The sequence below is a fragment of the Salvelinus sp. IW2-2015 genome, linkage group LG18, assembly GCF_002910315.2.
Source record: "Salvelinus sp. IW2-2015 linkage group LG18, ASM291031v2, whole genome shotgun sequence".
Lineage (NCBI taxonomy): Eukaryota > Metazoa > Chordata > Actinopteri > Salmoniformes > Salmonidae > Salvelinus > Salvelinus sp. IW2-2015.
The window spans coordinates 27,600,376-27,617,203 of record NC_036858.1 but is presented as its reverse complement, the minus strand read 5'-3'; the positions used below and the strand labels follow the sequence as shown (position 1 = coordinate 27,617,203).

General features: G+C 42.1%; 1 protein-coding gene across 4 annotated transcripts; it reads right to left on the bottom strand.

Moving 5' to 3' along the window:
• Positions 1-436: 436 nt before the first annotated feature.
• Positions 437-16,790, bottom strand: LOC111978109 (poly(rC)-binding protein 3-like). Of its 4 annotated transcripts, none has more exons than XM_070448407.1 (13): positions 15,857-16,017; positions 9,493-9,558; positions 8,325-8,443; positions 8,125-8,181; positions 7,875-7,991; positions 7,534-7,665; positions 6,805-6,933; positions 6,315-6,410; positions 4,305-4,346; positions 3,722-3,797; positions 3,002-3,054; positions 2,474-2,643; positions 437-567 (listed from the first exon to the last, which is right to left on the bottom strand). In XM_070448407.1, the coding sequence occupies exons 3-13, from the start codon at positions 8,400-8,402 to the stop codon at positions 531-533; spliced, it is 987 nt and encodes a 328-aa protein (XP_070304508.1). In that variant the 5' UTR covers positions 8,403-8,443; positions 9,493-9,558; positions 15,857-16,017; the 3' UTR covers positions 437-530. The 4 variants fall into 4 exon arrangements, with proteins under 4 accessions (XP_070304508.1, XP_023863695.1, XP_023863693.1 ...); XM_024007927.2 differs by lacking the exons at positions 437-567; positions 15,857-16,017 and adding exons at positions 579-1,449; positions 16,712-16,790; XM_024007925.2 differs by lacking the exon at positions 437-567 and adding an exon at positions 579-1,449.
• Positions 16,791-16,828: the final 38 nt, after the last annotated feature.

Sequence of the window (16,828 nt, the reverse complement as noted above, 5' to 3'; positions counted from 1 at the left end):
TCCCACTTTGTAACACAACAAAATGTGAAAAAAATCCAAAGGGGGTGAATACTTATGATACCCACTGTATCAAAACAATAATTATTCAAATTGAGGGTAACCTAGCCTCAAGTGTGTGAATTGTTAAATTTTGCTGCACAATAAAAAAATAAAAAATACCCATTTGTATTCACAAAAGGCTCAATTTATTTAAAATACATGATGTACGTTGTGATAAATATAACAAATTGGAAGAGCTCATCAACAACCTAAGGGTAGACCCTAATTAAAAACACAAGCATAGACATAACGTTGTTACAATATTGTGCTGCGACAATCACAGATACTGAGAGCAGAGTAGAATATCAATTGGACTGTAGAGTTCTGTTCCTTTGGACTTCAGTTCTGAGAAAACCAAGTCGCAAAAACAGCACTACAGGAGTTAGTTAGGACAGTCCCACTCTACAGGATTATTGTGTATTGTCAAAGCCACAAGAATCCAATATGGCTTCATGGTAATCCTTTCAGCACTGCGTGTGCAACAACAACACCTACAGAACACCCAAGCCTGTTACCACTGACGAGAGCCTATTGGAGGAGATGAGGAAATATGACAGCGGAATAGAGTGGAAAAACCCTTGTTACAGTAAACATCACAGTAATAACTACTTTATAAAACAAGTAACCCTACCAATGGTAAACAGTTGCTACAGCGTCAATTCCTGTTTGAAACTGGACTTTTCCTAAGAACATCACTGGTCAACTACTTACATTGATACCAAACAAAGTACAGTACATTCTATCTGAGAAAATGGTTATATTGGAAGTATCGGCTGTTTCTGTGCATCACATACTGTAAGTCTGATAAATGGCTGTGTATTCTTATGTGTGTTCAGATACACTAGGAGGTATTTAGCTTCACTTACAAATTGCAAACAATTATACTGATACACCGAAGTAGCTGAATGTCAGGTTTCATTAGCAGTAGAGATATCCTTAACCATACAGTCAATATAACTTAATCAAGCTTTGCAACAGGGAACAAGTGTGATGCAGTACTGACCCCAAACGCATTTTTGGATGGGGGAATCAATTCTTATCCTATTATGTCAATATGGGGCAAATTTCTGGCGGTCAGATTTTTTCATGCCAGCAGTAGGGACTTTAGTGCTGTAAGGGGATAGACCTTGTGGAAGGCCCGAGGCAGKTGCTGGGTGCATAGCCAGCATAGGGAGCGTTTTCATGCCAAATAGACTGGAAACGGGGACAGCATAGTGCTGGMTGGGGATAGACTGTAAGGTGGAGGGGGAGTGCATGTTAATGGTGCCAGGGACTTGGGTAGTGGCAGCCATGACAGCCATAGAGGTTGGTGTGGAGACAGTGGGAACAGACTGAGAGAAGCTCATATTGTTGAGGTCAACAGGTGATGCAGAGGAAGCAGCATGCATGGTGTATTTAGCCATCTCTAAGCTGTAAACAGATACAGGGAAGGTAGTCATTTTTTGGAGAGGATCGGGTGGGGAGAAAATGGTAGGATTCAGCAAAGGTGTTAAAGAGAGGCATATCCAAAGAAAAGAGGAAAGAGAATGGGCAAAGCATTGGAGGAGAGTGAGAAATAGGGAAAAAATAAGTAAATGAAGAATGTTACGTGATAAAAATCAGAATTAATAAGACAAAAGGGTTTTCATGCTTTTGTGAGTATGGATGAGTTGATTGTATGTAGACCCCAAGGCACTAAGATTAGATGTAATGCTTTTCCATAAAACAATGTCATCCTTCCATCATGTCAACATTGTTTGTTTGAGTATCTTGTCTGATGTTAGACTATCTTGTCTGTTATTTGATTATCTTGTCTGTTAGACTATCTTATCTGTTGTTTGACTATCTCGTCTGTTGTTAGACTATCTCGTCTGTTGTTAGACTATCTCGTCTGTTGTTAGACTATCTTGTCTGTTGTTTGATTATCTTGTCTGTTAGACTATCTTATCTGTTGTTTTACTATCTTGTCTGTTGTTTGATTATCTTGTCTGTTAGACTATCTTATCTGTTGTTAGACTATKTTGTCTGTTGTTTGATTATATTGTCTGTTGTTTGACTATCTCGTCTGTTGTTAGACTATATTGTCTGTTGTTTGATTATCTTGTCTGTTAGACTATCTTGTCTGTTGTTTGACTATCTTATCTGTGGTTTGATTATATTTTCTGTTGTTTGACTATCTTGTCTGTTGTTTGACTATCTTGTCTGTTGTTTGACTATCTTGTCTGTTGTTTGACTATCTTGTCTGTTGTTTGACTANACTATCTTGTCTGTTGTTTGACTATCTTGTCTGTTGTTTGACTATCTTGTCTGTTGTTTGACTATCTTGTCTGTTGTTTGACTATCTTGTCTGTTTTTCTCCTCTATTGTCAGCTGTATCTTGTCAGTTGTCTGTCATGTAGTGCGTTATTGGTCACAACTCCCAACTGACCTGTTAGAGGTAGTGAAGCAGTTTTACCTGGCATTGATGAGGTAGTGTGCCACATTGATGCTGGTCGGAGAGCCTATGATCGTGACTTGGCGCATGGGCGATCCGTCCGTGGCACTGGCTATCTTAATGTGAGCTCCTGACACCTGGCGAATCTCATTGACCTTGCTGCCGTGTCTGCCAATTATGGAGCCAATAAGCTGAGGGAAAGATTGGGAAGTGAAAATGAAAAGATGTGTCATGCATGTTGCTCATGCATTATCAGTCCAATTAAAACATCTGCATCCTCCATAATGTTATCTCCCCAATTGGAACATCTGACATTTTCCTTGCCAATTTGGACATCTGACAATTTTATTTCTCTCAGTTGGGAAACATGTCTACCTAAAGATAAGAATAGAACATAATGTAGAGAGATAGCATTCAGTTGGCTTACATTTCGGGGAAACAACCATTTCAGCTGTCATTCTCATTTTAGAGCAGCGAAACTGGTGCCTAAAAGAATGTGATCTATATGATGTACATTGTATGATGCTGATGAGACTGAGCAAAACGTACTTCATTGGGTATTGCCAGCTCCTGAGAACTTTTGGGGACAGAGGCATCCATTCCTGCAGAGTAGGACATAGCATGGTAACGACAGTGCTACATCGTTTCCATATGCACTGAATATAATGGCATAGTATGCTATGTATGATGTCTGAGACATCACATTCATTAACTATTTGTCAACTGTAAACAATTCAGGTCACATTGCATGCACATCTAACATGAAACTATAACACGATACCACAAAAGAGCAAAGTTCCTTAATACATTATTAATAGACCTTAGCATTACAATCTGGGAATTTTTCATTTGAAATGCATACTTWTTTTGTTGCAATACCCTGTCAGGCAATTGTGATAATTCAATAATTCTCCTTGTTTGAATGTTGTGTTATTTCAATTTGCTGCTTGTTTGTTGTGGGGTAGAATACATGGGGTGGTATAGGTCAGGATTGGTATGGAGGATGTAAGAAATAGAGGAGAATCTTTGCCAAGGTCAAGGAGAGGGGTCTGTAAGATGTAGGCTACCACTTCATATAGAAATGGCTCTATCTTTTCAGACGTACAGTAGAACATAACCGTGTGAAATAATGGAAAGAAGATGTGCTCCTTCCAGAAGCAGAAGAGGGMTTTTGATTGGTGTGATGAGCACAGGAGGACAGAAAGTGGAAGAAAGAGGACAAAGAGAGAGGGATAAGATGGACTTCCCCAGGGAGCCTTGGGTACGTACCAGGGAAGGTAGGGTTGCTCTGCCCAAGGGAAGGGAGGGGGATATGCTGCATAGCCAACTGGTGAAGCTTGGTCAACTGCAGGGTAGGAAGGAAGTTAGAACTAACCAATCAAACTGGATTATTTCATAGAGGAGATGACAGCTATAGCTACAATACAGAACCAATCTGAAGTTCAAAACACAGAGTTCAAAAGTGTGTGTTCATTTGGTGAAGAATTTGACGTTTGTCATCAGAATCATGCTGGCTTGTCATGGAAGTGATTTTGATTTTGTCATTATTACATGTGGTATTTCTATGAGCAAGAGGCTGAGGGCTAAGTCATCATTAGTTTTGCTTTGTGGTCCCCGTCTTTGCTGACACTCTTTGAAACAAAGCAAGCTGCTATGTTAGTGTTAGTAAAGACTACAGTACAGGAAAGTGTTTCATCCTTGCTAGTGGGTGGCACTGAGGACATAGTGTTGGCTTGGAAGGCGTGTGGTGGTGGTGGTGGTGGTGGTGTGGTGGTGGGTGGTGGTGGTGGTGGTGGTGGTGGTGGTGGTGGTGGTGGTGGTGGGTGTTACTGGATCAGACAAATACACTTACATCTTGATGTGGAAAAGCATACTGTCCTTGAATTGTGAAGGCCTGAAAAAATGGGATACAATATTGATTGGGTTACTATAACTGTTTGAACATTTTTACTCTTGTCCTTTTTTGATTCTTTTCAAAATAGTTGCAACACGTGAGAATTGAATGCTGCTTTATTCACATCCCCAAAATCTGTAAAACCTTTAAAAAATGTCCCATGCTTTTATCTACTACCGCCATGGTTTGATCCACGTAATTTAATCTAAAGGTAATTCATTCGTTTTTTTTCAACTGTGAAAGGTCACAATGGATTTTGCTACATGTAAGATGGGAGCGCATAATGCACAATGTTACATGACAAAGTTAGAGGTTTAAGAGTCATATTTGTCTAGCATTGATGCACATCAGTACGTTGCCGTTAGTTGTAAAGGGAAGATGGGCTTACTAACAGCTGTGTACTTCTATGACAGATCTGACCAGAGGCAATAGATGTTTCAGTCAACTGGCTGTAGCAGCAATTTCTCCTCATCTGGCCACTCACAATCTACAAATAGTGGTGAGATGTCTTTATATGCAGATTCTTCCCTCTAGTGGTGAAAGATGCTCTGGTTAATGTTTGGCTTGTGCATTGTGTTTCACTTCAGAATTACATTTCATAACTTGATTACTCTGAATTGAAAAAGGCCAGGAAAATGCAGAACCTGCATTTTACTTGTAAAAACTGGAAATGCAATGAATTTCCATGAAATTCCAAGAATGAGGGCCTCCCAAGTGGCGCAGTGGTCTAAGGCACTGTGTCGCAGTGCTAGCTGTTCCACTAGAGGTTCTGGGTTCGAGTCCAGGCTCTGTCGCAGCCGCCCGTGACCTTGAGACCCAGGGGGCGGCGCACAATTGGCCCAGCGTCGTTAGGGGAGGGTTTGGCCGACTGGGATGTCCTTGTCCCATTGCGCACTAGCGACTCCTGTGGCGGGCCTGGCGCAGTGCATGCTGACATGGTCGCCAGGTGTACAGTGTTTCCTCTGACACATTCGTGCGGCTGGCTTCCGGGTTAAGTGGGCATTGTGCCAAGAAGCAGTGCTTGGGTTGTGTTTCGGAGGATGCACGGCTCTCGGCCTTCGTCTGTACGGGAGTTGCAGCGATGAGACAAGACTGTAACTACCAATTGGATATCATGAAAAAGGGGGTAATAAAAAAATTGTAATTCCTAGAATGAGTGGAATGATTGTTGCCAAGTTTGCATTTTTACCAACATATTTTATTTATTAACATATTTAATATATTTAAGCAGGTATGTTAATGAATGTACAATAATGAATGTACAATAACAACATCCAGCCTTCCACAGAGTTAGATGACCAAATGTGAATTCATTTATCGTCATATAACAGGTTAATTTTCAAGGAATTCATGGACACATACATTAACATTTCTAATGACCTATCCTCAAAACTATGCAGAATGCTTTGAAGAGAGGTGGCTTTTTCAGCAAGGTGATCGACAATGTCCTGAAAATAACGTCATCACCCTTAGAAAGATATTTGATCACATACATTTACATTTTACATTTTCGTCATTTAGCAGACCCTCTTAGTCAGAGCAACTTACAAGTTAGTGCAATCATCTTTAAGATAGCTAGGTGGGACAACCACATATATCAGTCATAGTAAGTACATTTTTCCCCAACAAAGTAGCTATCAGCAAAGTCAAGTGCGAGTGTTAGTTCACGAAAGGCAAAATTATTTTTATTTTATTCTGTATTTAGTTATTTGGGGGGAGGTGGTGAGGAGGGGTGCGATGGGGGGTGCTGTGGGATTATTTAAGATACTCTTTGAAGAGGTAGGGTTTCAGATGTTTTTGGAAGATGGGCAGGTCCTAGCTTTAGGGGGAAGCTGGTTCCACCATTGGGGTGCAAGGACAGAGAAGGACACTTGCCATCACTTGCCAATCATCAGTGCCAATTTTTTTTTATACCTTACTGTAATTGTATTAAAGTGTCACTTTTGTATATGCAAAAATGGTACTCACTTGTGAGGCATGTTGTTGTTGTTGTTGAAATACTGGATGGCCGGCTCCAGGCATGGTCTTGGGGCGATATGGGATTGTTGCTCCTTTGGGCGGTGACTAAAGACACAAACAAACAACAAACAGCAATGGCTGATTGGACAAACACATCACTATCAACAACAGGTTTGATTTTTTTATTTAACCTTTATTTAACTAGTTAGTTAAGAACAAATTCTTATTTACAATGACGGCCTACCCGGGCCAAACCCTCCCCTAACCCGGACGATGCTGAGCCAACTGTGCGCCACCCTATGGGACAAGTAGTGAGATTGCATTGTTTCTTAGATTACTTTTGATATCAATTGGTCTGATATGTCTGTAGCCTCCATTATTATGGTGTGAACCTGAGTTAAATACCATAATTATGGAGCCTATAGCCATTTTAGGTCTGACCAAACAGCTAATTGGATGCTATAATAATACTGTATGTTAATTGTATTGGCATGATTACCTCCAGCATGACAGAGCAGATGTGTCTGACACACTGCGTGATGGCCTGAGGGGTGCCTGAGATAGTGACAGCTCTCTCAGTGGATTCCGGCAGCATGTCCCCTGCCACCTGTACCTGAGCACCTGTGGTCTGAACATAACATTCAATAGGAGTCAATTACAGAGATAGGGAATTACTTGTCAAAAGATTCCATAGGCCATTAGATCATATATTATTAATATATTACAAATATATTGTATAATTGTACAGTGTCTGATATTTATATTTGACACGCACAACGTTCCTGTCGTACAAATTAGTCTCTTGTGACAGACCGCTGTACAGCGCACACAAGATTTGGTTCTGTGTTCTGAGATTATGTCAACATAAATATTTGACATCCAATTATTCGGAGAGTGCATTCCTTCTCATTGTTCATTGACTGTGTTGACAATGAAGATTCAGCACCCCGTTCCTTTGATGAATAGACATTGTTTGGTACTCCACACTTATCAGTCTCCCTGAATAGTGTTGTGTGGTGCTGTTGCGTCATTGTAATTCATTTACCTGAGGCTGTTTCATTGGGTGATTGAAAGGTTAGGATGGGATCCCCAGATATGTGCTGTATAAACAACTCCAAAAGTCATGAGTTGGCTATACAGCTCAAACAGATCTGGGAGCAGTCTAAATCAAATGAGCTCCCGCTGGACAAATGCAAACGAGAGATGCTTGAGGCCTAGCTTATTTTACCTCTCGGATCTCCTTGATCTTGGAGCCTCCTTTGCCTATCAAGGAGCCACATTGACTGCCTGGGAACACAAGGCGGAGTGTCACTGGAGGATGGCTTGTTACAGTGCTGTTTGTCATTGCAGCTGTAATGTCCTGAAATAGAGGTTTAGACAACAGTTTTAAGGTTATCAAAGAATAMGGGTCTAATCTCAGACATTATATCATGAGCTTTTGTGCTGTATCATTCACTGAAGTCAATGGAAGTTTTGAGTAAAATGTTGCCCAAGGTGAGGAAATGAGTTACTTTAGTACTTACAAGATGTTAACACACCAGAGTACATGGTACCAGAGTATTTTGTTACCTCCTCAAACTTCTCAGCGATCATAGAGAAAGCTCTGAAGATGCCCTCTGTTGGTCCTGTGATGGTAACAATCCTCTCTGGAGAAGATCCCTCTGAAATGTTGATGCGAGCACCACTCTGGAAACACTCATAGAGTTTTAGGTGAGTCATGTAAAAATACACTTTATTCCAATTCTATTTACATTTTATTTCCTTTCTATTGAAAATATTTTATTTTATTTTTTATAACAGTTGTAAGGATAAGACTTACCTCCTCTCTCATCTTTTTGACGGTTTCCCCTTTCTTTCCAATTATGCTGCCCACTTCCTGTTAATGAGACACCCCAAAAACGTYGCATACACTTTTCTAAGCCTTAATTTAATCAATAACAATCATAAAAAGAATGTGATCTGACAATCAGAATCATGTAAAAGAAGAGGTGATGTTGTGATGATGAGACGTGCGTTTACCTTCCCGTGCATGAGAAGCCGAAACGTGAGGGTAACATTCAGCCCCCCCCCTGAGGCCCCGTCTTCCTTGTCAGACATATTCACACGTATCAACGGTCTCTAGACACTCATGCAACACTCTGTAGACACAAACAGGGACCCAATTCACATGAAACTGGCATAGTCAATAGATTTTGTTCAGTCGGTCATAACATCAGATAAGAATACAAAAGCCCTGCAATGTATCCCTTGAAATGTATCCAATATAACAGGCAGACAATAAAACTCTACTGGAAGGCTTTCCCAGAATTAATCAGACAATTAATTTGTCATTTTACAATGAAAGAGTTTTCCCTATAATGCCGTTTTCTTTGATTTTCACGTCAAGTTTTTRACCACATATCAACTCAAAAGTGAAATCCAAGCCTCCAGAGTGAAATGTGCCCACATACCGGTAAGCACGCATGGTAACATATTTCTTTATCATTAGCCCGATGATGCAAGGCTGATCATTATCCTGTTTTAGCAGTTGATAGTTGCTACTGAGTAAAATTAGCTTTGCCCCTGGTGTGATGCTCACATGGGACTCCCTCATTAGTTCCAGCTACACAGAACATGTGTGACTCTTCTTTGATTGTACAAAAAGGAACTGCTTGAGTCCTACAGGGCAGGAGATCAAGTGATGTCTGTGTGACCGTCTCTAATATGCCCCTGCCAATATCACACTGTGGGAGAACAATGTCCGCATGTAACATTCATCCTATACCCAAAACCACAGAGGAATGTCTCTGAATGTAACACAGACAGAAGTAGGACACTCAACATGGACATACATGCTACTTGTTGAGGGTGAATGCAGCGGTCTAAGGCGCTGCATCTCAGTACTAGAGGCGTCACGACAGACACCCTGGTTCGAATCCAGGCTGTATTACAACGGGCCGTGATTGGTATTCCCATAGGGCGGCGCACAATTGACCAAGCATCGTCCCGGTTTAGCCGGTGTAGGCAGTCAATGTAAATAAGAATTTGTTCTTAACTGAACAGAATCATTTTTTCCACAAACCTAAATTACATCAAATATTTCCCAAGGCTACAACAAAGCTCTAAACATAACTGCATTTGTCACTTATGTATCTTACAAAGTGTGGCATGACTCATGCATGACCTTTGACCCCACTCAGATACTTACATAGTTTAATAGGATCTCTATGCATACACCAATGGCTGAAGACAATGCTTTGCCGCCATGCCACACCTAAAAAAGATCATGAGTAAAATAATGTTTGAGTTTGACAATAACATCTCACCGGGCACAGAGGTCAATTTCTAGTTTGGATTTACATTTGGTTGAGTTGTCAACTAATGTGAATACAACGTGAAATCAACCAAAAAATGTCATTGTCATTGGAATTAGGTTAAAAGTTGGGTGAAAAATTATGAAATTCCCTTACGTTGATGACTTTTTGCAAATCAATCAGTTTTCCACATTGATTTAACGACATCACATTCATTTTTGGAGTTGAAATTACGTGGAAACCACMTTGATTCAACCCATTTTTGCCCAGTGGGATATCATCACATTCCCACAGCACATATTTGTTCCATTATAATTGCTTCAATAGTCATAATAATTATCCAATAAAATGTGGGGTTTCTTAAGGGTCCTCAACTTCCTGCTTGTGAACAAGGAAAATTGGAGAGCTAGGTCAAGCCTGGGTCAATTCCCAGCAAGCAATGCAAAAATCGACACACATTCCCTTGTTGCAAATACCAGACAAGGGCCATATCAAAAATAATATACTATTGTTGCAAATAACAATATTAGGAATCCAAAGAGTTGTTGAGCAGCCAGCAGGGTACAGTGCCTTCGGAAAGTATTCAGACTCCTTGACTTGTTCCACATTTTGTTAGGTTACAGCCTTATTCTATTCACTTGTACTTTTCCCTCATCAATCTACCCATAATACCCAATAATAATTAAGCAAAAACTGGTTTATAGAAATGTTTGCTAATTTATTAAAAATGAAAAAATGAAATATCACATTTACATATGTATTCAGACCCTTTACTCAGTACTTTGTTGAAAAACCTATGGCAGCGATTAAAGCTTTGAGTCTTCTTGGGTATGACGCTACAAGCTTGGCACACCTGTATTTGGGTGTTTCTCCCATTCTTCTCTTGTGATCCTCTCAAGCTCTGTCAGGTTGGATGGGGAATGTTGCTGCACAGCTATTTTTGGGTCTCTCCAGAGATGTTTGATCGGGTTCAAGTCCGGGCTCTGGCTGGGCCACTCAAGGACATTCAGAGACTTGTCCCGAAGCCACTCCTGCGTTGTCTTGACTGTATGCTTAGGGTCGTTGTCCTATTGGAAGGTGAACCTTCGCCCCAGCCTGAGGTCCTGAGCACTCTGCAGCAGGTTTTCATCAAGGATCTTCCTGTACTTTGCTCCAATCATCTTAGCCTCGATCCTGTTATGTCTCCCAGTCCCTGCCGCTGAAAAATGAAAAACATCCCCACAGCATGATGCTGCCACCATCATCCTTCACCGTAGGGAGGGTGCCAGGTTTCCGCCAAATAGATCATTCTTGGTTTCATCAGACCAGAGAATCTTGTTTCTCATGATTTGAGAGTCTTTAGTTGCCTTTTGGCAAACTCCAAGCGGGCTGTCATGTGACCATAAAGGCCTAATTGGTGGAGTGCTGCAGAGATTGTTGTCCTTCTGGAAGGTTCTCCCATCTCCACAGAGGAACTCTAGAGCTCTGTCAGAGTGACCATCAGGTTCTTGATCACCTCCCTGACCAAGGCCCTTCTCCCCCGATTGCTCAGTTTGGCCGGGCAGCCAGCTACAGGTAGAGTCTTGGTGGCTCCAAACTTATTCCATTTAAGAATGATGGAGGCCACTGTAGAATGATGGAGGCCACTGTGTTCTTGGGGACCTTCAATYCTGCAGAAATATTTTGGTACCCTTCCCCAGATCTATGCCTCGACACAATCCTGTCTCGGAGCTTTACAGACAATTCCTTCGACCTCTTGGGTTTTGCTCTGACATGTGCTGTCAACTGTGGGACCTTATATAGACAGGTGTGTGCCTTTCCAAATCATGTCCAATCAATTCAATTTACCACAGGTGGACTCCGATCAAGTTGTTGAAGCATCTCAAGTATGATCAATGGAAACAGGATGCACCTGAGTTCAATTTCGAGTCTCATAGCAAAGGGTCTGAATACTTATGTAAATAAGGTATTTCTGTTTTTTATTTTTTATAAATTTGCAAAAATGTCTAAAAACCTGTTTTTGCTTTGTCATTATGCGGTGACAATTTGCTTTGTCATTATGCGGTATCCCTTTAGAATAAGGCTGTAACGTATCAAATGTGGAAAAAGTCAAGGGGTCTGAATACTTTCCAAATGCACTGTATATATGGCCTAACAAGAGTGATTCCCTTCCCTGTGTCATTTTAAGGTACTGTAAATGCATCCAACAAACAGCAACATCCCAGCCTAATCCTATAGGCCAGGATTTGTTTGGTTAATGCTTAAGACCCTTCTGACCCATTTCTTTCACCTCTAGCATGTCAGCACCCACTCAATACTTCAGAACAAAACACTGACACAAAGCAGCAGCCATAAACATGATTTACAGATGATCTCATATTTCAATCAATATTTCAAACAACAACAAACAAACAGGTGCAGTGACAACGTTTTAATAACAATTTCATCTTTGTGAGCAAAATTCAATTACACTTCAGTGTTCACATGTACTCTTGACTAACTCTTATCTTGAGAACAAAATCGATACTGAATTTGATCTTTGATACTCATGAAATAGTAATTTCTGGAAGATATTTATCATAAGAAAAATGACTTTGTTCAGAGACTGTGTTGTGGCCCGCACCCTAATTGTGCGTTATAGGGCCTAAATACTGTTCTGTAACATCGGAGTATTTTAAAACCTTCCTCTCACATCATGCAACGAGATTAGGCCAATCTAAGCTTGGGGATAAAATAAATGTTTTCCTGGTATACAAGGGCATAGAACATTGGCATACATATTTATACTCAAAACCACAATTTTTGACCTAAAGCCTCACTTTTATATTAGTTTCGTCAATAAAATGCAGTTCTGTACATAAAATGGAATACTGCATGGAATAAAATGGAACAATACCGGCTCTGACGCTCGTCGGACGTGGCAGGGCTTGAAAACTATTACGGACTACAAAGGGAAACCCAGACACGAGCTGCCCAGTAACGCGAGCCTAGCAGACGAGCTAAATGCCTTTTATGCTCGCTTCGAGGCAAGCAACACTGAAGCATGCACGAGAGCACAGGCGTTCTGGATGACTGTGTGATAATGCTCTCGGTAGCCGATGTGAACAAAACCTTATTTTTTTGTGTGTATTTTATGTGGTATCCAATTTTACAGTCTAGTTACAGTCTTGTCTCATCGCTGCAACTCCCGTACGGATTCGGGAGAGGTGAAGGTCGAGAGCCGTGCGTCCTCCGAAACACAACCCAACCAAACCGCACTGCTTCTTGACACAATGCCCACCTAACTCGGAAGCCAGCCGCACAAATGTGTCGGAGGAAACACCGTACACCTGGCGACCATGTCAGTGTGTACTGCGCCCGGCCCACCACAGGAGTCACTAGTGCGCGATAGGACAAGGATATCCCTGCCGGCCAAACCCTCACCTAACCTGGACGATGCTGGGCCAAGTGTGCGCCGCCCCATGGGTCTCCCGGTCATGGCCGGCTGCGACAGAGACTGGACTCGAACCCAGAATCTCTAGCAGCATAGCTAGCACTGTGATGCAGTGCCTTAGACCACTGCGCCACTCGGGAGGCCCCATGAACAAAACCTTTAAACAGGTCAACATTCACAAAGCCACTGGGCCAGACGGATTACCAGGACGTGTACTCAAAGCATGCGTGGACCAACTGTCAAGTGTCTTCACTGACATTTTCAACCTCTCCCTGACCGAGTCTGTAATACCAACATGTTTCAAGCAGACCACCATAGTCCATGTGCCCAAGAACACAAAAGCAACCTGCCTAAATGACCACAGACCCGTAGCACTCACGTCCGTAGCCATGAAGTGCTTTGAAAGGTTGGTAATGGCTCACATCAACACCATTATCCCAGAAACCCTAGACCCACTCCAATTTGCATATCGCCCAAACAGATCCACAGATGACGCAATCTATATTGCACTCCACACTGCCCTTTCCCAACTGGACAAAAGGAACACTTATGTAAGAATGCTATTAATAGCGTTCAACACCATAGTACCCTCAAAGCTCATCACTAAGCTAAGGATCCTGGGACTAAACACCTCCCTCTGTAACTGGATCCTGGATTTCCTGACGGGCCGCCCCCAGGTGGTGAGGGTAGGTAGCAACACATCTGCCACGCTGATCCTCAACACTGGAGCTCCCCAGGGGTGCGTGCTCAGTCCCCTCCTGTACTCCCTGTTCACCCACGACTGTATGTTGTTGATCACCAACAACGACGAGACAGCCTATAGGGAGGAAGTCAGAGACCTGGCTGGGTGGTGCCAGAATAACAACCTATCCCTCAACGTTACCAAGATAAAAGAGATGATTGTGGACTACAGGAAAAGGAGGACCGAGCACGCCCCAATTCTCATCGACGGGGCTGTAGTGGAGCAGGTTGAGAGCTTCAAGTTCCTTGGTGTCCACATCAACAACAAACTAGAATGGTCCAAACACACCAAGACAGTCGTGAAGAGGGCATGACGAAGCCTATTCCCCCGCAGGAAACTAAAAAGATTCGGCATGTGTCCTGAGATCCTCAAAAGGATCTACAGCTGCAACATCGAGAGCATCCTGACTGGTTGCATCACTGCCTGGTGTGGCAATTGCTCGGCCTCTGACTGCAAGGCACTACAGAGGGTAGTGCGTACAGCACAGTACTTCACTGGGGCTAAGCTGCCTGCCACCCAGGACCTCTACACCAGGCGGTGTCAGAGGAAYYCACTAAAAATTGTCCCAGCCACCCTAGTCATAGACTGTTCTCTCTACTACCGCATGGCAAGCGGTACCGGAGTGCCAAGTCTAGGACAAAAAGGCTTCTCAACAGTTTTTAGCCCCAAGCCATAAGACTCCTGAACAGGTAATCAAATGGCTACCCGGACTATTTTCATTGTGTGCCCCCATCCCCTCTTTTACGCTGCTGCTACTCTCTGTTTATCATATATGCATAGTCAGCTTTAACTATACATTCATGTACATACTACCTCAATTGGGTTAACCAACCAGTGCTCCCGCACATTGGCTAACCGGGCTATCTGCATTGTGTCCCACCCACCACCCGTCAACCCCTCTTTTACGCTACTGCTACTCTCTGTTCATCATATATGCATAGTCATTTTAACCATATCTACATGTACATACTACCTCAATCAGCCTGACTAACCGGTGTCTGTATGTAGCCTCGCTACTTTTATAGCCTCGCTACTGTATATAGCCTGTCTTTTTACTGTTGTTTTATTTCTTTACCTACCTATTGTTCACCTAATACCTTTTTTGCACTATTGGTTAGAGCCTGTAAGTAAGCATTTCACTGTAAGGTCTACACCTGTTGTATTCGGTGCACGCAACAAATAAACTTTGATTTGATTTGAACTGCTCGGCATCTGACCGTAAGGCGCTACAGAGGGTAGTGCGAATGGCCCAGTACATCACTGGGGCCAAGCTTCCTGCCATCCAGGACCTATATAATAGGCGGTGTCAGAGGAAAGCCCATAAAATTGTCAGAGACTCCAGTCACCCAAGTTATAGACTGTTTTCTCTGCTACCGCACGGCAAACGGTACCGGAGCGCCAAGTCTAGGACAAAAAGGCTCCTCAACAGCTTCTACCCCCAAGCAATTAGACTGCTGAACAATTCATAAACATTGCCCCCTCTTGTACACTGCTGCTACTCTCTGTTTGTTTGTTACCTATGCATAGTCACTTCACCCTGACCTACATGTACAGATTACCTCAACTAGCCTGTACCCCTGCACACTGACTCGGTACCGGTGCCACCTGTATATAGCCTCGTTATTGTTATTCTTATTGTGTTACTTTTTATTATTACTTTTTTATTGTAGCCTACTTGGTAAATATTTTCTTCTTCTTGATCGGCACTGTTGGTTTAACGGCTTGTAAGTAAGCATTTCACGGTAAAGTCTACACTTGTTGTATTCGGCGCATGTGGCAAATAAAGTTTGATTTTGATTTGATTTGAATTTAACAATAAGGGTATAGAAACTCAATGACACGGGTAGCTAAGTATGTGTCAACTCAGGGAAGCCGGATATTGTAAGTCTACTTCACAGAACTCAAGATAASAGGGCAATTTATTTGTAAATCGTTAAAAGAACAGGGGATTAAAGTCTACGGTTGAATAAGACTACTGTAGTTTTCTTCTTTGCAATATTATTACCAAGGGAAACATAACGTATCTGAAAGCCTAAATCCTCTGTTAGCCCCATTGGTTGAGGGGCCTGTAATGTGACAAGAACTATTAGTATTAAACACTAACCTGCTGTTTTAGTATAAATATTAGTTCCTCTTCCTCGTCTCTCCAGAATGAGTAGTCCTCTAGTTTTACAGTCGTCGTTAAATGTTTGACCCCCTTTGTTGTCAGTTATTGCACAGAGAATCGACAGATGGCTATCTGTGCCCCTAGACTGGCTGGAGTGAGGTTGGCTTTGCTATTTGTCCGTCCCCTAGCTTAGCCCTAGATAAGCRCCTACAGAGGGCAAAATAACCTGCATCTCTCTATTTCAGTGGCACATGAGAGGTGTTGCTCTGTGGAGAGATCCACTAGCTGCTGAGGCCTGAGGGCAGGGCAAAGTGGCTCCTCTGCAGGACACTGTCCAGAGAGATCTATGGTTATAGTGTCTGCATGGGTTATGTTTAGAGAGACATCCATAATGTCTTCAATGGGATGCTTTACCCTTATTCTGCCCCTCCCCCACATCAAGCCCTTACAACCCATAATGACGCCATAGCGGATACAATACAGCCCTTCTGCCCATAGAGCTGSATTCAAATTGTGAAGGGAAAGGAATCAGCGAAGCACAAGTGGCATATTTAATTACTGCTCACTGCATGGAAAGGAGACAATAATGGCCTCTGCAAATTCCTCATGTCACTTGCTTCCAGACCACGTGCTTTGGCCTCCATATATCAAAAATGATTATTATTGCATTTCTGCAATGTGTGTGTACATTACCACATTAATGTGTGTGTGTTCATGCACATTCTTGAATTACATTTCAATTCACTCCTTGAATTGACTGAATAGGAATTTGAATTGTTATGGTTATCACAAAATAAATCCTTAATAGCAACAGTATTTCATTTTCATTAGCCAGTATTATGTTTTGCTCACTTATTGTCCCGATTGACAGACTCGGTCCACTTTCAAATGTAAATGATGTTGTGTTCCATTTCCTGCATTCTCAGTAACAGATCTATAATTATCTCAGTCGTCTTGTCATGGGAATGC